Here is a 22481-nt window from a genome sequence, read left to right on the forward strand (position 1 = left end):
GGAGGGAAGTGGCCTGGGCTGTCCCTGCAGCTCTTTAATCGGAGTTGTGGCCTCCTAGCCCCCAAATAACCTAGACAAGCCAGACTTCACCCAGCATCCTGAGGGGGTGCTGCGCCGCGCCTGCCCCTTGCACTGGCCACTGCCACCCTGTGCCCTGCTGCACCCCACAGCTGGAGGCTGCGACATTCCCTGGAGAAGCCCCTCACCCCACCCACTCCCCGTAGAGCCCAGGGGGCAGCTCCGCTCAGCCAGACCAGGGGCCTGCCGCGGCATTTCGGCAGAGAGCGGGGATGGGAATTGGGTGACGCTCCCTCGCCCGGCCCCTTGGGAGGGGGGGAGCCTTGCGGCAGAGAGTGCGGCGCGCCGTTGCGCGACGCTCCCTGGGCCCCTTGGTAACGGCTCCGTGGCGAGCTGCTCCCTGCTCCCTGCGCGCCCGCTGCTTGGCGCCCCTCGAGCCGGGCTGGGGCGGGGAGCCAGGCTCGCCCGCTCCCGCCTCTGCCTCCCGCCGCCCCTGCCGCCCACGGGTGTGAGCCCCCCCCCCCCGTGCCAGGCTCGCCCCAGCTCGCCAATGCCCTTCCCACACTCCTGCCACTGCCGCCCCACTGCCCTGAGCGAGGCTTTCTCCCCATGCCAGGCTCTCTCCAGCGCCATACACAGCTGCCCCTGCCCTACTGACACTGCCTCCCCACTGGGGCGAGCTGGGATCGTGCCCCCTGAGCCGGGCTCGCTCCAGCCGTCCCGCGCCGTTGGAAGCGCCTCTGCAGACGGCAAGGTTGTCCGGTGATTTCGGACATGGCCTCGGAGGCGGTGAAGGTCATAGTGCGCTGCCGGCCCATGAACGAGCGAGAGAAGGCGCTCAGCTGCCAGGCCGTGATCAGCATGGACAGCCCCCGGGGCCAGTGCTTTATCCAGAACCCGGGGGCCACTGACGAGCCCCCGAAGCAGTTCACCTTCGACGGGGCGTACTATGAGAGCCACAACACTGAACAGATCTACAATGAAATTGCCTACCCGCTGGTAGAGGTGAGTGAGGCCAAAAGTGATCTATGAGCCACAGAGAGTCTCCATGGAGAATGGGTGGCTTGGGAGATTGGCAATGGCCGGCAAGGCCTTTCCATCAATTACTGCAGAGTTAAGGGCCGGCCCTAGGTTTTTTGCCACCCCAAGCAATTGCCAAAGCAAAAAAAAAAAGGGTCCGGAATGCCATCCCTGAAATTGTGCTGACCCAAGCACGTGGTTGGTTTGCTGGTGCCTAGAGCCAGCCCTGGCAGAGTTTAAACTTTCATTAAAAAATCCTACAAAGTTTTAATCTTTATGGTTCTGAAGAAAACCCACTGAATGTGACCTCATGCTGCACTGTCTCCTTGATTCATAGATTTGAAAGCCAGAAAGGACCATTGGGATCATCTAGTCTGACCTTCTATATAACAAAAGCCATGAAACTTCCCCAAAATAATTCCTAAAGCAGATTTTTTAGAAAAAAAATCAATCTTGATTTGAAAATTGTCAGCGACCCTTGTAAATTGTTTGATGGTTATTTACTCTCATTGTGAAAAATGTACATCTGATTTCCAATCTGAATTTGTCTAACTTCGACTTCCAGTCATTGGGTTGTATTATATCTTTCTCTGCTAGACTGAACAGCCAATTATAAATATTTGTTCCCTATGTAGGTCATTACAAACTGTAACCAATCACCCCTTAACTTCTCTTTGTTACACTAAATAGATTGAGCTCCTTGCAACTACAGTAGAACCTCAGAGTTACGAACTGACCGGTGAACCCCACACCTCATTTGGAACGAGAAGTATGCAATCAGGCAGCAGCAGAGACAAAAAAAAAAAAAAAAAGCAAATACAGAACTGTGTAAACATAAACTTCTAAAAATAAAGTCAACATTAGAGGTCCTTTGCACTCTTCTGACAACTTGCAGCCAAAAGGGCTATCTGGACCCGCTGATCTTAAAATGTCTCTTTAGTAGCTGCTGTTCAACATCCTCCTGAGAGATCTAGTAGTGGAATGGAAAGAGTGTAATAATTATCATATGATGAGACTACATCATCTGTTTTTTCCCAAGTACTGAACAGAAATATGTATTGGTAATTTCTACATTATTATTGATAAGTCTACCATTTGAATTTAGCAATGAACGAATACCATGGTCAAGATTCTTTTATGCTTCTAATATACTCAAAAAACTCATTCTAACTTTGCTTAAATATACTTGCCATAGATTTCTCTGTGTGTCCCTTTTCTTAACTTCTGGTTTATATATATATTACTATCAACTTCCCCCTTCTTTAATTTATTATGTATTATTTTTTTCATTTTTTATAGTTGCTTTCACTTCCCCTCTAAACCAGGTCAGTTTTTTAATCAGTACGATCTTCTTCCTTAATTGTGGCTTTGGGGGCATCTAATAAAGTGTTCTTAAACAATTCCAAAATATGATCGATCATATTTTTCTAATTAAATTTTTCCTCCCAGCTGATTTGGCAGATAATTGTTTGCAGCTTTGTGAATGTGGCCCTTTTAAAGCACAAAGTATACATATTACTGGTTTGGACTTTATTCTATTTGCACATTATAAATGTGACCAATTCACGGTCACTTGTACCTAAGCAACCATTAGTTTTTAGTTCTGTGATCTGTCCCTCTTTATCTGTCAAGATGAGGTTTAATACAGAGTCCTCCTGTGTTGATTGCAACACTTTTTGAGTTAGGAAATTGTCATCTATAATATTTAGAAATTCCAAGGATGTTTTAATACTGGCAGCCAGTGGCGGGATTAGCCACTGGGCCAATGGGGCCTGTGCCCAGGAGTTCCAGCCAACTGGGGGACCCCCGGAAAATCCGCTGCCACCGGTGGAAGCCCAGAGGCCCAGCTGCCAGGCGGGCAGGGCTGGGGAAGCCCCCGCATCCTGACCCTTCTTCACGGCAGCAGAACAGGGTGGGGGAAGTCCCCCCACACACACACACACCACCACCCATCCCCAGCAGAAGCTGCTGGGCACCAGGGCAAGCCACCCCACCCAACCTGCCCTCCAGCAGAAGTGCTAGGTGGGCAGGGCGGGAGAAGCTCCAGTGCCCCAACCCTGGTCCCCCACAGAAGCGTGGGGTGGGTGGCAGGAGAAGCCCCCATACCTGGACCCCCACTGCGGCCCTGGGACAGCGAACCACAGCCAGTGGGAGTTGCGATCGGCCTAACCTGCGGATGCAGCAGGTAAACAAACCAGCATGCCCCCTGGCCGGCTTCAGGCCAAAGGTTGCCAATCCCTGCACTACAGTAAACTGAAGAACATTAGCATAGTATTTCTCCTCTGCTCACTCAAAGGCATCTCTGAAGCTGGCAAAGGAGGGGATGACCTCAATCAGCAGGGGTCTGGGAGGGCTTCACAGCAGGGGGCTGAGCAATTCACCAGGGCTTTGCCCTTTTCCTCATTTACAGCTCTTCGCAGCCTCTCTCCCTAACCATGTTTCAGTCTCTGGTGAATTGGCATGTGGTTCATTTTTTTCAAAATCTCTGTTTAGTTATTATTGCCATTGCATCTGGGGAATCTTGCATTCAGTTTTTTTAAAAATCAGTAAATCCGTCACCCAGTGGTGATTCGTAAAGTTAAATCTATTTCATGTCTTGCTGAGATGGGAAGGAAGGAAGGAAGGAAAGGTCACTCCAGGGCCAGCTCTGGTTTTTTTGCCGCCCCAGGCAAAACAAAAAAAACAAAAAACCCGGCAGGCCTGCCGGAGCGGCGAACGAAAGAAAAAAAAAACAAAACCTGCGGGGCGGCCAGAGCATGGGTGCAGGGGGACTCCCAGCCCTGCAGACATGCCCTGGGCAGCGGAGTGCGCACCCCGGCTAGCAGGGAGGAGAGAGAGAGAGCAGGGGGACAGCCAGGGCTTTCTTCAGCAGGGCCCTCACCACGCCGCCTGCCAGGAGGGCTCTGTGCCGCTCAGGGAAGGACGCAGGCTGCCCTGCCGGGCTTGCTACAGACCTGGCACCGCTCCCAGCAGGGCGCTCCCCTCCTCCGCACTGCCACCCCCTACAAAAAGAAAAAAGAAAAAAACCTGTGGGGGCGGCCGAAGCGGCGAAGCAAAAAAAAAAGGATTGGAGGGAAGCCGCCCCTTGGAATCTGCCGCCCCAAGCACAAGCTTGCTCGGTTGGTGCCTGGAGCCGGCCCTGGGTCACTCCCTCCTTTAGCCAGCTTTGCAAAGGATGAATTTGAGTGAGTAGATGAGAAATAACATTCTTATCATTATTCTAGGATGAAGACTTCCCTTTTAGCCACAATCAGCTGGAGTTCCATTTGTTTCTCCGGTCCTCAGAGTATCTTCTGATCTGCAGCAGAAGTATCCTAGTTTTCTATACTATAATCAATGGGCCCTTCCTGTTTTGACCACCTCTGTTCTGTCAGCCCCTGGGGTGTGAGAGAAACCAGTGCATTTATACAGCAGTGAAATGTATTTTATTTTATTCTCTTAGTCTATGGCCTGAGCTAAGAAGCTTGTCTTTTGCCCCTACTTTTCTTCCGCTTCAGGTTTATTTTTCTGGGTTTTGGATGAGATGTAAAACCAAGTCCTTGGTTTGCAGAGATAAAGATCCCATGGGACTTTCCAGAAGAAATTCAAAATTCCAGCTCAGGTGCTTGTGTTCCATCCACCTACAGATGACATTGCAATTTCTTTGCTCACCCAGCAGTTTCTCGCCTTCCCTATAAAAGCACTGTTAGGTGATAGAATAGAATCTTAGTAGCTTGATTCAAAACATGTGAAAGACGAAGATAATGGCTATTATCTTTATTTTTTTCTTGAATTTTCCAGGGTGTTACTGAGGGCTACAATGGCACCATTTTTGCCTATGGCCAGACTGGCAGTGGGAAGTCATTTACCATGCAGGGCATTGTGGACCCTCCCACACAGAAAGGCATAATTCCCAGAGCATTTGAACACGTTTTTGAGAGCGTACAGGTATGTAGTGACATGAAATGGCTGCTGTAGCAGGGACTATAGCCCAGATCCTCAAAGCTATTTAGGTACCTAATTCTCATTGATTTCAATAGGAGTTATGTGCCTAAATATCTTTGAGGGTCTGGGTCTATATGTTATAAGCTATTTATTAATAGGTTTTTCTACAGTATTCACTGCCATAGTATCTGAGCCCCACAAACATTAATGAATTTATCCACACAACCCTATGGCAAGGTAAGGAAGTATTATCCCCCATTTTACAGATGGGGAAACTGAGGCACAGAGCGGGAACGTGACTTCCCCAAGATCACACAGGAAGGCTGTCACTGAGCCGGGATAGAACTCTGATCTCTTGAGTTCCTCCTCAGTGCTTTAGCCACATTCTTCCCACCCCCAAATTATCAGTAGGGTAGCAGGAGACCGCCTGTCAACTTGCCAAGAACTTCACATGATGAGTACATGAGCACTGAATGCAGTTCTGGTTGGCTGAGTGTGTATGATTCAGTAATGGGCATATGTAGAGTCCAACAGAGTCCTTGAGATTTGGGACTCAGGTGCTGTTTATAGCTCTACCACATTTACTGTGTGACTTCTGGCAAATTGGTGTTTCTCTCTCAGCCTCAGTTTCCATATCAGTAAACCAGGATAATGCCTAAATCTTAGGAAGTTGTGAGGCTTAAATCATTAATGTTTATAAAGTGCTATGAAGCCCTCTGCTGAAGGGTGCTAGAAAAGGACAAGATACTTTTACTCCAAGCTGAATGTTCTCGATGCTGTGTATTTACCAGTGTAAACGAGCCCCTCACACTAGGTCTGCACTTCTCAGTGTCTATGTATTGTATGGCAGGAGTTTACAATCTGAAAGGTCCCATATAATGTGAACTAAATAGTTAATCTGCAGACTAAGTATTTTCAAAAAAGCCAAGGGGGATTAGGCACCCAACTGTCATTGACAGTCAATTGGAGTTTAGGTATCTAACTCCCTTAAGCACTTTTGAAAAACTTCCCCTAAAATCCCATCTCTTGTTTTTGTACAGTGTGCTGAAAACACCAAATTCTTGGTGAGAGTCTCTTACCTGGAGATCTACAATGAAGACATAAGAGATTTGCTAGGAGCCGACACCAAGCAAAAGTTGGAGGTGAGGAGATCATAAAGTAATTATGGCTAAATGAGGATATGCTTTAATTTGCTCTGACTGCTATCAGGCATGCCTAATAGAAATGCGGGAGAACCCAGCAGAAACTTTTTGCAGAAACTGAAACATGAAGCATTTGGGATGTGACAAAAACTGTTCTTATTATGTTTAGTGAGTTTTATCTACAGTCTGGTCCCATTCCCCCAAATCTCATACTTTCCTTTATTGTGTGAGACCCAGTTTGAATACACTCTTGTACATGAAAGTAGAGTGCTTCAAATCAATGTTGAAAGTTATCATCAATGTGTTTTTACCCTGACAAAAGGTTAGACTCAGCTGCTCTCCGCAATTGATTTCAAAGTTCTTTATTCTTGATGGTGGCTATTAGAATATGCAACTCACAAGACCAAACTTACTTCTGTTATTTTACGTAGGTATTTGAATTTAACTGAACACGTACAAAAGAATGCCTGTGACTGGTTCCTGCCACCTTTGGCATCAATTTAAAATGCAATACAAAAATAATTACAAAACCACACACACACACTCTCTCTCTCTTGTGGGATCTGAGCCCAGGCCCTGGAAGGGGTGTGTGCATGCATGCATGCATTTTCCTTTTTTAAAGGGGACGCTTTAGGTGGAGCCCTGGCCGGTAGCCACTGGACTTGACCAGAGCCATGGTGGAGTGGCAACTCCTGGTCCTGGGGTTAAAAAATAGCTCTGTAGAACTGACCTTATTATCATTTGTCACTCCACCAATTTTTGTGTGCAAACTTTACCAGCAGTGACATTTTCTTCCAGTTCATTGATAAAGATATTGAGTAGCATTGGACCAAGAACAGATCCCTGTGTGGAGCCCCACTAGAAAGGCTCCAATTGCGTGATGAGTCCCCATTTAGAAGAGCTTGTTGAGGTCTATCAATTAGCCAGTATGCATAAGGGCTGCAGGACTGGACCCAAGGTCCTAGCTTTGGGCTAGGAGGTGGGAATCTGCCTCAACTTTACAGGGAGACATGAAAGGAGTTAGGATGCTGAAAGTGGACACATGGAAAGAAGGGGTCAGGAGAGAGGATACACAAGATCATAGGGAAGGGGAAAGATGTAATGAAAACAGAGATGTAAGAATGAGAGGGATTGTGCAAACCCTTAAAGTGAGGCTGAATTGCTCAACTTAGAAGGAGAGGGGAGCCAGAGAAGGGATTTGTAGGGGCCTGGAAGAACATTAGGTTATGTCTAGTTAGGAATATAGGACACCTAACTGGATGGACCATTGATCTTGTCCAATGTGGCAAGTCCTATCTTACAGTGTCCAGTTCCAGATGCTTCAGAGGAAAGTGCAAGAGGTCCCCAGTGGACCATTATAGAATAGCCTGCACATAGGGGAAGTTTCTTCCTGATGCCCATAAGTTAGTGTCTGGTTCATGCACTGAAGCAGGAGGGTTTCTGTCCCTTATCCATTTTTAATCTTATCTAATGTGACTGTGGATGATCTTCTTATCTTTAAAAATGGCTGATCCTTTATTGACAGGATACTGCAGAGGTACAACTCCCCATTGGAATGCATGGGAAAGGCAGGAAGTTTCAAAGATGTAGTACAGTAAAATTAATACAATTAATAATTCTTTTGATTGTTGTTTTACAGTAGCTTTGCAAATCTCTGCCCTTCCCATGCATTCTTGTGGGGAGCTGCATGTCTTCTCTTCTAATTTACACGCCAGCAAGATTGTCAGTATAAGGAAAACCAAGGTACTAGCACCATCTGCTGCACAGAAATGTTGAAACTGTGACAGAACTTTAGCATGTGCCTGGCCCTATAGGGGTGAAATCCCTGGTGGGTCCCTATTTCCTCCCTCTGCAGAGAGTGTGTGTGTGTTTAGGGAGAAATAGGGTTCAGTATTTTAGAAAGAGCCTCCTGCACATTCCTGCTTTTTGTTCCACATCAATAATGACATTGGTTTCCATGATGACTGCTGTTGGCACAGGCAGGACAGTGCTTGGGCAGAACTGTTTCCACGGTAACACACGCTGGTGACAGCTTCTGGCTGTAGCTGCTTTAACAGAATAATTAAGTGAGTCAGTGTCCTGTGGAGACCCAAAGCCTAGGCAGATCTTCTGCCCCCTGCAGCCCTACATGTTTCTCCTCTGAGATCCCATTAGTATTATTAATTGTATTTGTTTCCTTTTAATGTTGGTGACTCCTGGCCACCCCTGCACCCCAGGGACTCACAGTCACTTGCCATGAAATAAAGCCCTGCAGAGAACAGGCCTCACTGAGCTCTGCTTGGAAGACATCACACTCAGTTGAAGTGCAGTGTCAAGTGAGTGGAATGTCCTTATTCCCCCCTAGTAGGCTAAGTACAGCTTCCTCCCATGCAAAGCAGTGCCATTCCTTCAGCCGATCAGAGATGGGCATTGGTGAGGACTTCGCCAGGGACTAAGCTTCCACAGCACTCCTAACTTTAGCCATCCCAGTCACCTGATATATCACAGTTAAAAGCTATAGTATAGATCAGGGGTCAGCAACCTTTTGGAAGTGCTGCGCCGAGTCTTCATTTATTCTCTCTAATTTAAGGTTTTGCGTGCCGGTAATACATTGTAACGTTTTTGGAAGGTCTCTTTCTATAAGTCTATAATATATATAACTAAACTATTGTTGTATGTAAACTGAATAAGGTTTTAAAATGTTTAAGAAACTTCACTTAAAATTAAATTAAAATGCAGAGCCCCCCGGACCGGTGGCCAGGACCCAGATAATGTGAGTGCCACTGAAAATCAGCTGGCGTGCCGTCTTCGGCACACGTGCCATAGGTTGCCTACCCCTGGTATAGATTGACCTAACCCTGATCCTGTAACTCGGTTACCCAGGCAGCCCAAGGCTTTAGCTTGGTTAGGGAACATGGCTAAGGTCCTACCTACACTACAATTTTTAACTCTCTCATAACCTGATTCTGTTCTATTCTAGATAGGTTCTTATGGTGCATTTATCACAGTAGTGTCAGAGTGCTTTCCAGCAGTGCATTAAGCAAGGTGACTAACATCTGTCACATATCTGAAATCACATCAGGATAACCATGTTGTAGCTTGGTCCCCCGACTCAGTTATTTTGTGGTGTAGATAGGGTCCTAGTTGTCAGTTCAAATGATGATGGCCATAACTGTTTGCAAATGATTTCAAATACATTTAAAAGCCCCCCAATGAGAATGGAGCCTAAGTGGTGTTTGTGATCCTAGTGGGCTATTCTGATCACTTTTTCCTGTGATGGATTTGATGGATCACGCAAGGCTATAAAAGAAAAAACATGTACTTTAGTAACATCTTTTATGAAAAGTTCCCTCTGCGGGAATTTTAGTTGCTGGGAGGATTCTATTAGATATTTAATGTATTGGGGATATCTCTCTCCAGAACAGGACTTTGGAGTCACCAAAGAAAAACTGACACCCAGATTTTATACTTGTCCTGAGCATGATGGGCAGGATTTTGAGAGTTTAATCAATGCCGTGTAGATGCCCATGTGGTGTAGAGGGGATCAGTAAAACACGTAATATCAGTATCCCTCACTATTGTGTCTCAGGGTTTGTCTACATATGTCAGGGTTCCCTCCCTACTCTGAACTTTGGGGTACAGATGTGGGGACCCACATGAAAGACCCCCTTACGCTTATTTCTAGCAGCTTAGGTTTAAAAACTTCCCCAAGGCACAAATCCCTTCCTTGTCCTTGGACGGTATTGCTGCCACCACCAAGTGAGTTAGACAAAGATTCAGGAAAAGGATCACTTGGAGTTCCTATTTCCCCAAAATATCCCCCCAAGCCCCTTCACCCCCTTTCCGGGGAGGCTTGACAATAATATACCAACCAATAGGTTAACCAGGTGAGCACAGTCCAGACCCTTGGGTTTTTAGGACACTAAAAACCAATCAAGTTCTTAAAAGAAGAACTTTATAATAAAGAAAAAAGTAAAAGAAGCACCTCTGTAAAATCAGAATGGAAGGTAATTTTACAAGGTAATAAGATTTAAAACACAGAGGATTCCCTTCTAGGCTCAACTTCAAAGTTACAAAAAGCAGGAATAAACCTCCCTCTTAGAATAGGGAAAAGTCACAAGCCAAAACAAAAGATAATCTAATGCATTTCCTTGCTATTACTTACAATTTTTGTAATCTTAGATGCTTATTTCAGGTAAGGTTTTAGGAGATTTTTTTTTCCTTCCCTGGTCCTTCTCTGTCGAGAGAGAGAAATACAAAGAGAACCCAAACAAAACCTCCCCCGCAGATTTGAAAGTATCTTCTTTCCTTATTGTTCCTTTTGGTCAGGTGCCAACCAGGTTATTTGAGCTTCTTAACCCCTTACAGGTAATGGAGGGATTTTATGCTACCCTTAGCTGTATGTTTATGACAACATACCACTTAAGTCGATGTAAGCTATGTTGTTTAGGGGTGTGAACACCCCCCCCCCGAGCAACATAAGTTACATTGACTTAAAGCTGTGTGTACGCTTCGCTATGTCACCATGAGACACTCTCCCAACAACATAGCTTCTGCCTCTCATTGTGGTGGAGTAATTTTGTTGATGGGAAAGTACTTTCCTGTCAACGTAATGCATCTTTACCAGATGTGCTACATCAGCACCGCTGCAGCACGGTAGTGAAGACAAGCCCTCAAACTCTTGATGTAGTCAACTCCCTATAACCAGAGACACGAGCCATTTGCTGTGGCAGATGAAAACCTTGACATATCTTCTTAATGTTTGAAGTTGAAGACGCAGCTATGGGGCAGCTCAGAGTAGGGGAGCAGGGCACCATGTGACACTGGAGATGCCTGAGCTAAGCAACAAACTCTTGACTTTAGTTCCTGTTGCATATAGTCTGTTTCCTGGTTACTGCCAAATAGAGCTGCCTGCTACATTACAGCTGTGTAATGGGGTGGGGCAAAGCCTAATTATTGAGCACCTACTGAGCACGGTGCAACCTCCAAGTTGGTGGGAGATGTGGGTGCTCAGCAGGTGCACAGCACCCCTCAGGAGTTGCTTCAGAGTGCTGTTCTGTAGCTGGCAATGAGATTTTTGCTGTAGTGTCCCATTATGCACATAACTGCTTTTTCCTCTTTTCATATGCAAAGCGTGTGCAGTCCTCGGGCTCCTGGAAAGTTTCCAGAGTGGTCTGTGGAGTTTCAGAGTCTAGTGGTCCTACTGTAACCTGTGTTCATGGATCCATAGATTTTAAGGCCAGAAGGGACCGTTCCGATCATTGTGTTGTGCTCTTCCTGCTTGCAGCTGAAGGAGCACCCAGAGAAGGGGGTGTATGTGAAAGGACTCTCCCTGCACACCGTGCACAGCGTGGCCCAGTGCGAGCGCATCATGGAGACGGGTTGGAGAAACCGAGCAGTGGGCTACACCCTGATGAACAAGGATTCTTCCCGCTCACTCCATCTTCACCATCAACATGGAGATCTATGCTGTAGGTAGGTGCCAGATTCCTGGGTCAGGCCTTTGGGAGACTGAGCATAGAACCAGCCTGTGCAATCTGGTGGATAATCCCAGAATAAAAACTGGTGCTTGAATACAGCTGAGCAAATCGTTGATTTTTCTGTTCTATTGCTGAACCACAGTATCTGTGGGGAAAAAATCGGTTTGTTTCTAAATGAAACTGAATGGTTTTTTTGAGTTTTTTTCACCAAAACAAAAACTGAAAACATTCCATGTGGGTCCAAATTAAATGTTTTGAATGTCTGTTCAAATGGACATTTTCAAAATGTTTTGTTTTGATTTTTTCTAAGGTATTTTGACCTTTTCAAAAATGTTGTTGTCTGGTTTTTTTGGCCAAAACAATTTGTTAAATTTGACCAACATTTGCAAACGGTTTCAGAGCCCTTGAAAAATGCATTTTTCAGTGACTGTATTATTTGCTGAAAATTTTCCCAGTTCTAGTCTTGAATGATTTTAGGTCTAGAATGAGAGCTGTGCCTTGGCACCAACATTCACTACAATGCAAAGTGACTGAGTATTTTTTAAATGTCTTTTCCCTTGCTCACCTGTGGAGGGAGGGGGACAAGTGTCCTACACATTGTTTGGGAGCATATTTCCCTCTGTTTTTCTTCTAAAATCCTTATTTGATGCTGTTGAGAGCTGCTGGCCTGACAGCCCTGGTGCCTGAAGGCCACACTTGCACTTGGAATTCATAGATTGTAAAGCTGGAAGGGGCCATTATTCTCATAGAATCAGAATCATAGAAATGTAGAGTTGGACAGGACCTGGAGAGGTCATCAAGTCCAGCCCCCTGTCCTGAGGCAAGACCAAAAAAACCTAGACTATCCCTGACAGGTGTTTGTCCAACCTATTCTTAAAAAGCTCCCATGATGGGGATTCCACAATCTGCCTTGGAAGCCTGTTCCAGTACTTAACTATCCTTATAGTTAGAAAGTTTTTCCTAATATCTAATCTAATCTCCTTTGCTGCAGATTAATCTAATTACTTCTTGTCCTGCCTTCACTGGACATGGAGAAGGAGAGGTTACTTACCTTTCTGTAACTTGAGTTCTTCAAGATGTTTTGTCCTTATGAGTGCTCCACTGCAGTACGCATGCACACCTCTAACTAGTCTGACCTCCTGCTTAACACTGGCCAGAGAACTTCACCCAGTTCTTCCTGCACTGAACCTACGAACTTTTGATTGAACTACAGCATATCTTTTAGACAGATACCTAATCTCAGTTAAAAGATCCCAGGGAAAGAGAATCCCTAGGTAGTCTAATCCAGTGGCGAATTACTTTCACTGTCCAAAATTTGTGCATTTTATTTCCGGTTTGGATTTTCCTGACTTCTGCTTCTAGCCACTGGACTTTCTTTACTCAATAAAGTATGGCTAGAAACAGGGCAAGTTGCCCCTAGATATCACCATGCCAGTGTGTCTCAACCTGACACACCTGAAGGGCCACCTTTAGGAGTGAGAGAGGAGTTCAGTCTCCCATGCTCCATTCAGTCCTTGGCCTCTGCTGAGTGCTAATAGTCTGGTTTTATTTCCTTCATCTGTTCTCCATTCATGGGAAATTTGCACAATGTCTTCCAACTGTAATTGCAGATGCTGCTGATAGTCCCTCATTTCCATGTATAAAGAATTTACTCACCAAACATTTACTGAAAATGGGGGAATGAGGAGTGACCCTCAGAATAACCCAATTAGCTGATCACGTGGGTGTTAACCGTGCCTTGATTTGCTGAACCAGATCCTGCTTCACCAACTTCTATAATATGGGACCCTCAAATCCTGACGTTAGCCTAAGAATCAAAAGTAAATGCTTACTCTCCTCTCGTGTTCCAGATAGGGCTTGGGTTGCAGTCTAAGTTGGAATTATTTGTCTTGTTTAGAGGCTTTCAAAAAGTGGTACCTCTGTTTTTGCAGCCCAAAGTAACAGGGTGAGAATGGCTTGTCATTTAATTAACTTATTAGGGAAGCCCCCTGCATTCCATGGCAAGCTGGGCCTAAATTCTGTTTCAGTGTCTCTGGATTTTGCAGTGCTGTAGTGCAGCAGACTGGAAATTCTGCATCCGTTTCATTTACATTTGAGATTGGACGTTTTTACTGGCTTTAACATGACAGTCATAATCCAAACAGTATAGTGGCCTCTGCTGTTTATTTTGAAATTAAATTACATTTGTTTTACACTTTGCTCATGTTTTCAGTTTTTATGCCTCAAGATTTGTTATTGGCGATCCAGAGCAGCATAGTAGAAGATGGAGGAGAGAGGAGGGTGAAATATGATATTTTGGCAGCTGTATATTGGACAGTCTGAGTTTGGGGCAATTGGGGAGGTGTAGGAGCAAATTTGGGATTGTGGAATAAGCACATTAGCTGGATGTTTCTACTTAAATGACCGTCAGTCAAATAGTTAACAAAGTTGATATTTAAACTGTCATCTTTAGGTTTCAGATTGGACCCCCATTAAGATGAATGGGGAAGATCAAGCTGTCTGCAGTCTTGGGAAGAAACACAGCATCACTTACTTATAGTTCATATTTTTAAGATTCCCTTCACAACCATGAGATCTACAAAGACTTTTTAATGCACGTTTAGATTCCAGAGTGAAAATATGCAGCAAATAGTAGATTCTGTGGCTGCAGATTTATGAAATACACAGGTCCCTTCCCATTAGTCCAGTGTTTCTCAAACTGGGGTGCCGCTTGTGTAGGAAAAGCCCCTGGAGGGCCGGGCCAGTTTGTTTACCTGTCCCGTCCGCAGGTCCGGCCGATTGCGGCTCCCACTGGCCACGGTTTGCCGCTGCAGGCCAATGGGAGCTGCTGGAAGCGGCGCAGGCCGAGGGACTTACTGGCAGCCCCCATTGGCCTGCAGCGGCAAACCGTGGCCAGTGGGAGCCGCAATCGGCCGGACCTGTGGACATGACAGGTAAACAAACTGGCCCAGCCCTCCAGGGGCTTTCCCTACACAAGCGGCGACCCCAGTTTGAGAAACACTGCATTAGTCCTCTCTGAGCCTTCAAAGGAACGGGTGCTTTCCCCCTTGATTTGGTGGGAGGGAAGAAGTTTTAGACTTGTCTCATGCTTCTGCTGCCAGAATTAGTTGATGGACTAGAAGAGAATTAGACAGTGACAGCCTGGCTTTCCAACCTGCTTGCAGGCATTTTAGCAAGAGTCTGGGGACTTGTTACACCAGGGAAACTAACCCAGTAGTTGTATTGATTGAAACAAACAAGCTCCTTGGGTACAATTACTGGCAGGAGCCAAAACAACTACTTAAATTTTAATTGCCAGTTGCTACTTACAAACCCCCACTCTTCAGAGAGTCCATTTGCCCCAGGGCTCAGAAAGGACAGTCAGAAGGGGTGGCACTATATTCAAACTCCACCTATTTTCCCCAGTTTCACCCACAATCCCTGAGCTGCCAGATGTTTCTGCCAGAATGATCAGTGATGAAATAGCTAGCAGTGCTTTATGTCATAATCATTAGGGTTCAGTGTCAACACTCCACTGTGATGAATAGGCAGTTAACTTTTTGGAGCTGTTGTTTCTGTCTGTCTAACTGAGAACTCAGCTTTCACAGAGTGCATCAGTTTATGCTTTGTTGACATTTGGAAGGTTTTCTTCACAGCCTTAATGGCTAGAGACTAATTTTTTGAAATGAAAGTTTAGATTTTGCAGATATTGATGGGGCCATCACAGTAGTGCTGACCCTGTCGAACCCTTGATGCACTCCATTGTCAGCCTCATGCTGTTCTAGCGGCTTGTGGCCAGTTTTACTCTTAAACCTGGGTTTGTGATGGCTGGGAATAGCAGGGAAAGGGATGTTTGAAATGAAGGATGATCCAGCACTTAGGGTGGTAACCTGGCACATGGGAGACCTGGATTCAATTGTCTGCTCCGTCACAGACTTCTTATGTGGCCTTGGACAGGTCATTTAGTCTCTCTGGACCACAGTTCCCCATCTGTACAGTGGGATACTAGCCCTGCTCAGCTTCATGGTGGTGAGAATGAATCCATGAAAAATCATGAGGTGCTGAGATACTGTGATAATAGGGGCTACATTATCTACCATAGGTAGAGTTTGCAAAGTCTGACTTCCTAGCCTACTTTTTATTCACTGGAGAATCACCCTCCTTTTGTTTTATTTTCCTTAGTTCATTGAATGAGCATTTGCTACTTAGCTAGCACCTCAGATGCTGACTGGCAGAATGGGGCTTAGGGAGGGACTAAGACAGTTGTTTTCCACCTAGTGAGTTACTTGAAAAAGAGACAAATGCGTACCTTTAAAAACACCTTCCTTCTGGCTCAGAGTGCTCTGTATGCTCCCGAGAGTGGGGTAATTTATGGAGGTGCTGAGAGTCAAATGGTTCAATACACCCCGAATGAATCCGAGCACATTGGAGTTCTGGGGTGAAATTCTGGCCCACTGAAGTCTTTGGGGCCAGGTTTTCACCCTGACCTTTATCCTTCAGTCCCTAGTTAGCAGAGGTGGGCAGCATTCCCGCGCCCTGGATGGGGAAGGAGTGGCTCACATTGGAGAGAAATCCCCCTGGCCAGACTGGCAGCAAAGCTGATAGGTTCTGCAGGGAACTGCTTGCAGCTTTTCTCAGTCAAGAGGATAGTCCTAGAGTTTAAGGCCAGAAAAGATCACCAGATCATCTACTCTGACCTGTATATCACAGGCCCTCAACACCACTTGGCACCAGCACACTAAACCCATCATCTGAAATTACACCAAATTATTACAGCCCACAGGAGACTAGCCTGTTCTATGCCACAGGTGTAGATTACACGGGACTGAGCTGCACCAGTGCCTGAGGCCCCACAATGGCAGGGAAATGATTAAGTGAGAGAGACCCACTCAGCTCAGGGGCTTCTTAATTAACAGAGACTTGCCCAGTGTTCAGACTTTCTGGGCAATTTGCAACTTGTGCAGTTTCAGCTTCTTTTGATCTTCACTCTACTTATTTTTGCCGACTTTTCTGTCCCTATTTCCCTTACCCAAAATAAGCAAACAGAAAATAACAAACTGATAACCACTTTGTTCTCCAGCCAGCACATTTAAAACTCACTTAAAATCACTACCAGCATTTCAAATCAATCAGCTGTGCACAGATCCTGCTTGATTTCGCCACCGTGACAGTTTCGGTCACAGAGACTCCCCCTTGAGACCCCACCTGATGTGCTGAGACTTCCTCTGAGCCCGTTTTCCCTGCCAGCTTGGGACTTCAGTACGCTGTCTTGTTGAGCCAGACACACTAGCCTCCTGCAAACACAGACCCAGGTCTGAACCAAGTCCTCCAAATAGCTGCAGACTTAACTGAAAACAGCTTAAGAAGTGCTTCTGTCTCTAGCACCCATACATCGAGCTCCCATTGGGATCCTAAATCCATTTTACTCTGTATAAAGCTTATACAGGGTAAACTCATAAATTGTCCACCCTCTATTACACTGTTAGAGAGATATGCTCAGCTGTTTGCTCCCCCAGGAATTACTTACTTACTCTGGGTTAATTTATAAGCAAAAGTGATTCTTTTAAATAGAAAAAGTAGGATTTAAGTGGTTCCAAGTAATAACAGACAGAACAAAGTAAGTTACCAAACAAAATAAAACAAAAACACGCAAGTCTAAGCCTAAGACATTAAGAAACTGCTTACAGATAAATCTCACACTCAGAGATGTTCCAATAAGCTTCTTTCACAGACTAGACTCCTTTCTAGTCTGGGCCCAATCCTTTCCTGGTACAGTTCTTGTTCCAGCTCAGGTGGTAGCTAAGGAATTTCTCATGACTGCAGCCCCTTTGTTCTGTTCCACCCCCCTTATATAGCTTTGGCACAAGGCGGGAATCTTTTGTCTCTTTGGGTCCCCAGCCATCCTTCTAAATGGAAAAGCATCAGGTTTAAGATGGATTCCAGTACCAGGTGACATGGTCACATGTCTTGGGAGACCCCAAGCCTTCATTGTTCCTGGCCTGACTCACAGGAAGGCTTGCAAGTAAGCAGAGCTATTTACAACCAATTGTTCTAGTTGATGGGAGCCATCAGATTCCAAACCACCATTAATGGCCCACACTTTGCATACTTACAATAGGACCTCAGAGTTATGTTTCATATTTCTAGTTTCAGATACAAGAATGATACATTTATACAAACTGGATGACCACACTCAGTAGATTATAAGCTTTGTAATGATACTTACAAGAGACCTTTTACATGAAGCATATTCCAGCTACATTATATTCACACTCATTAGCATTTTTTCATAAAATCATATGGAGTGCAACGTCACAGTCACCTCAGAGTCCTGGCCCACCCTGTCCACTATCCCACCTCTAGCTATGGACATTGCTGCTGAAGCTTTAGAGGAAGGTGATCCCTCCCCTCCAAAAAAAAAAATAAAAAAATACAGAATACATGGGCGTGGGGGGAGGAATTCCTTCCTGAGCCCATTACACTTAGCATTATTGTGGGGTGAAAGGTAGGAAGGAAATGTTACAGAGGGGAGGGTCACTTCCTGGTCCCTGGTAAACAAGGTGTTAACTTCAGCTTAGCTCTTGGCTTCCTCATGCAGTGGTACTCAGGGGGAGAGCTGTAAATTGGTTGCTTAGGAGGGAAAGGGGGCAGAATCCTTTTAGGAAGGTCAGGCTCAAGGGACTGGGCTGAATCCCAATCTGGGGAGTTTTCTTGTTTTCTGCTTATACTTTCCATTGTCCGTTGAGGAGGAGCAGACTTTGACAGTGCACGTCTCTCCTCCTGCTGAGTCATTTCACCAGCTTCTAAGCAGTGAAACTTGAACCTTGGAGAGTGTTTGCAGCCCCCCTTGGGATGCCAGGAACCCACATGGTGACGTCTTGATAGTGCTTGTTTCCCTGGTGAGGGGCACTTCCTGTGTCTGTGCACCACAGGCAGCCCTATGAGCATCACCATACACTGAGGCAGCTTTGATTCAGGCCTAGAGAGAAGCTGTAGGCTGGAAATTGAACTAAATATTGCTTCCAGGCTTCTTGGTTCCCCCAAGCCTTTCCCGGTAGTCCACTTGAACGGATCCTTCTCTCTGGCCATTCACATCCTCTGCTGCTTGTACTGCCCATGTGTTTCTTCCAGCCATGCTGAATTCCTACCCCATTGACTCTTGACTCTCATTTCCATTCTCCCTTATCTCCACCCCTTTAACTTCTCTCTCCCTGCCTGGCATTGATCATTTAACTCCATGAAACATCCTGGGGGACATAGTTTGTATGAAAGAACCTGTACAAGGTAAGAGTCCCAATCCTGCACGGTGCTGAGTGTCTTCTGCAAAATTCTGTGTACCCTCATCTTCCATTGAAGCCTATGGGAGGTGAGAGTGCTCACGGGATCAGAACCTAAAGCGGTTCAAGAAGTTTTGCTGTGTATTCTGGGAACCAGGGCCCTGATTCAGCAAAATAGGTAAGCACATGATTTCAATGGGACTCAAGCCTGTGTTAGAAGTTATGCATGAGTATATGTGCTCTTCTGAATCGGGGCCTATGTGCATATGAAGTCTAGGGCCCAAATTGATATGTAATGCCTAAGGGCAAGAGGCCTGGTCCTTGTCTGGTGAAGTTGCTTCTTCTTAAAAGAACCCAATCCCACATTGTTTTCTTGCAGATGAGAGAGGGCAGGATCACCTGAGGGCTGCAAAACTCAACCTGGTGGATCTGGCTGGAAGCGAGAGGCAGTCCAAAACCGGAGCCACAGGGGAGCGTCTCAAAGAAGCCACCAAAATTAACCTCTCTCTCTCAGCTCTGGGCAATGTCATCTCAGCCCTGGTAGATGGCAGGTGCAAACACATCCCCTATCGAGACTCAAAGCTGACCCGGTTGCTGCAGGACTCCCTTGGAGGAAACACCAAGACCCTCATGGTGGCCTGCCTGTCTCCTGCTGATAACAACTACGACGAGAGCCTCAGCACTTTGCGCTACGCCAACCGGGCAAAGAACATCAAGAACAAGCCCCGTATCAATGAGGATCCCAAAGATGCTCTGCTGAGGGAGTATCAGGAGGAGATCAGGAAGCTGAAGGCCATTTTGGCTGAACAGATGAACACAAATAACTTGTCAGGTATGATGCCCTTGAACTGCTCCAGAGTTGCTTTATCATTGGCCAGAAAATTACACCTTAAATATACAGAGTGCACATTGGCATTTCTCCCCAACCTCCCTTCTGCCTATTGGGGAAGGCTCTCTTCAGCCCAACACCAGCAGCTTTGGCCTTTGAGTTGGGTGGGAGGGGTAGGGGTAGGATGGGAGCAGTCTGTTTTCAGATGGGGGGAGACTTTAGGGAGGGGAGCAGCCTCTAGGACCCATCCTCCATACTCCTGGATAGGAGCAGCCTTTCATGTAGGGGCTAAGACTCTATGGCCTTTCTTCCTTCCCCTGCCCCAGCCAGAACCAACCTTCAAGAGAGCAGGCAATGTCCATGCCCGCTTTGCCTCCCTACTGTTGATCCTCCCCTCCTGGGCCTGAGGTTATGTTAGGTGGCCACATTAAGTGGTACTCCTGCCTTTTCTCTCTGAGGATAAGTAAGGGAAGGGAGCTGCATAGGGGCTATGAAGCTTGAGAAGCACAAGTTCACAAGATCACTGCTCCATTTAACCAGACATCTTGCCTGCATCCCGTAGCTTTAGGCTTGGGTGAAGAGGCAGCATTCTCCAGCCGTTAGAGCAGAGGACTAGGCATCAAGACTCTTAGGTTCTGTTCTTAGCTCTGATGCTAATTCTCTGTCTAGGGCAAGTTGCATAACATTTGTGTGCCTCAATATCCTCATCTGTAAAATGGGGGTGAGAATGATCCCCCTCCCTGAGTGAATAGCTAGATGAAAACCAGGGACAGGAAGACTCCAATTAGCACCGTATTCCAAGCATCTCTCACTCTTGCATTTACTGCCATAACCCTTTCACATCACTGCAGACCTGTACTGCTCTCAGAAATGTGATCCAGTGTCCAGGGAACAATGTCTTTCTGTGTTGAAGGGTTTAGAGTGTCCTACGCGGTAAACTACTTCCCACTGCCAGTCTGGCCACAGGCAAAGATCATACCATTGTAGCCCTCAGTTACATCCTGGAAAATAATAGTAATAATATCTAGACTAGACTAGAACTATCTTCAGCCTTTTACATACTTGGAACCAAGCTGTTTAAAACTCTGTCCTTCCACACAGCAGTGACTTTCTCTCAGGTGCAGCCCCAGCACAGAGCATTCTCTATCAGTGTGGACTGTATCCTATTAGCACAATTTAAAGGAATGTCTAGGCCAGAGGTCTCAAACATGCAGCCCGTGGGCCACATGTGGCCCCAAGGTTATTTTCTGCAGCCCGCGAGATCCTCGCAGCCCCTCCCCCCCCGCCCTCCCTCAGCGTTTAGCTAGAGCGGCTCCGGCCCGACGCGCACCGGGGGCAGGGTAGGCTCCCTGCCTGCCTGCCCTGCCCCCACGCCGCTCTGGGAAGCGGAAGGAATGTGGGGGAAGAGAGGCGCAGGGGTGTGTGTTGATGTTGCTTCAGGCACCGCCCCCAGCAGCCCCCATTGGCTGCAGTTCCCCATTCCTGGCCCTTGCTCCCCCACATTCCAGCCGCTTCCCGGAGTGGAGCAGCATGGGGGCAGGGCAGGCAGGCAAGGAGCCTGCCCTGCCCCTCTGGTGTGTGCCGGGCCAGAGCCCACTCCCCGAGCCCCTCCTGCAGTCGAACCCCCTGCCCTGAGCCCCTTGCCGCACCCTGCACCCTGACCCCCTGCCGCACCCCTCCTGCCCCCCGATCCCCTGCCCTGACCCCCTGCCACACCCCTCACCCCTCCTGCACCCTAACCCACTGCCCTGAGCCCCCTGCCGCACCCCTCCTGCACCCCGATCCCCTGCCCTGACCCCCTGCCACACCCCTCACCCCTCCTGCACCCCACACCCCAACCCACTGCCCTGAGCCCCTGCCACACCCCACGCCCCTCCTGCACTCCCTGGGGGCAGGGAGGGGGCAGAGTTGGAGTGGGGTTTCGGAGAAGGGGTTGGAATGGAGGCAGGGAAGGGGTGGGAAGAGGTGAGGCAGAGGCGGGGCCTCATGGAAGGGGTGGAGTGGGGGCGGGGCCGAGGACAGCTGGGGGGAGGTGTCAGTAATGCAGCCCTCGGGCCAATGTACTAATCCTCATGTGGCCCTCGTGGTCATTTGAGTTTGAGACCCCTGGTCTAGGCTGACACATTCCCTATCATCTGTTAGCCTCTTTCTGTTGGTTAGTTGCCAAATGATCTGTGGACAGTCCTCTGTTGTATGTGTGAGTAATCTTTCACCTTTCCTTAGGTCTGTTACCTGCTGAGACTGCTCAGCTGGAAGTGAAGCCAGCTCTCCTACCTGAACCCCAGCCAGATGTCGAGGCAGAGAAGCAGCTGATCAGAGAAGTAAGCCAGGGAGCGTGACCCCCAAGTTACTTCCTGCTGGGGGTTGTCCACTTTTACAATCCTCAGCACAACTGTAGTGCAAGGGGTACTGTGTGACCTTCTTGGTACACCTCTCCCCACGCACCTCAATCTTTGGTCTTGTACCATAGACAAAACCTGTGTTGTTGGAGACCATGTTACAATACCACTGTTTCCCAACATTGTTTCATTTTGCTTTGGAGATGGGATGGAACTGGGTTCCCAACTGGGGTCAATTTGCATTGTAGAAGTGCCTTAGCTTTCAGCACTCCCTGCCATTCTAGTGTGGAATCTCCTGTCAGCAAGGGGTTCAGCGAATCTGATCTGACCAACTATTGAGCCAAATCCTGAGCCTCCTACTTGCTTCTTAGTTAGACTAAACTCCCAATGACGTCAGTGCTGCTGGTTGCTTAGGTGATCATTAATGAGATATAGAACCTTTCGGTTCTTCTTCGAGTGCTTGCTCATATCGATTCCAGTTAGGTGTGTGCGCG

The 22481-nt window shown here is 47.0% G+C and overlaps 1 protein-coding gene across 1 annotated transcript in view; it reads left to right on the plus strand.

Annotated features, from left to right (window-relative positions):
* The first annotated feature begins 537 nt into the window (after positions 1-537).
* LOC120387912 (kinesin-like protein KIF17) overlaps positions 538-22481 on the plus strand; it is a 47808-nt gene continuing 25864 nt past the window's right edge. Inside the window, 7 exon segments of the mRNA XM_039509310.1 lie at positions 538-1023; positions 4819-4965; positions 6003-6104; positions 11371-11516; positions 11518-11558; positions 19199-19651; positions 21872-21969. Coding sequence (XP_039365244.1) covers positions 793-1023; positions 4819-4965; positions 6003-6104; positions 11371-11516; positions 11518-11558; positions 19199-19651; positions 21872-21969 — 1218 coding nt within the window. The 5' untranslated portion in view covers positions 538-792.

The sequence above is a fragment of the Mauremys reevesii genome, linkage group 21 (assembly GCF_016161935.1).
Source record: "Mauremys reevesii isolate NIE-2019 linkage group 21, ASM1616193v1, whole genome shotgun sequence".
In the NCBI taxonomy this organism is placed as follows: domain Eukaryota; kingdom Metazoa; phylum Chordata; order Testudines; family Geoemydidae; genus Mauremys; species Mauremys reevesii.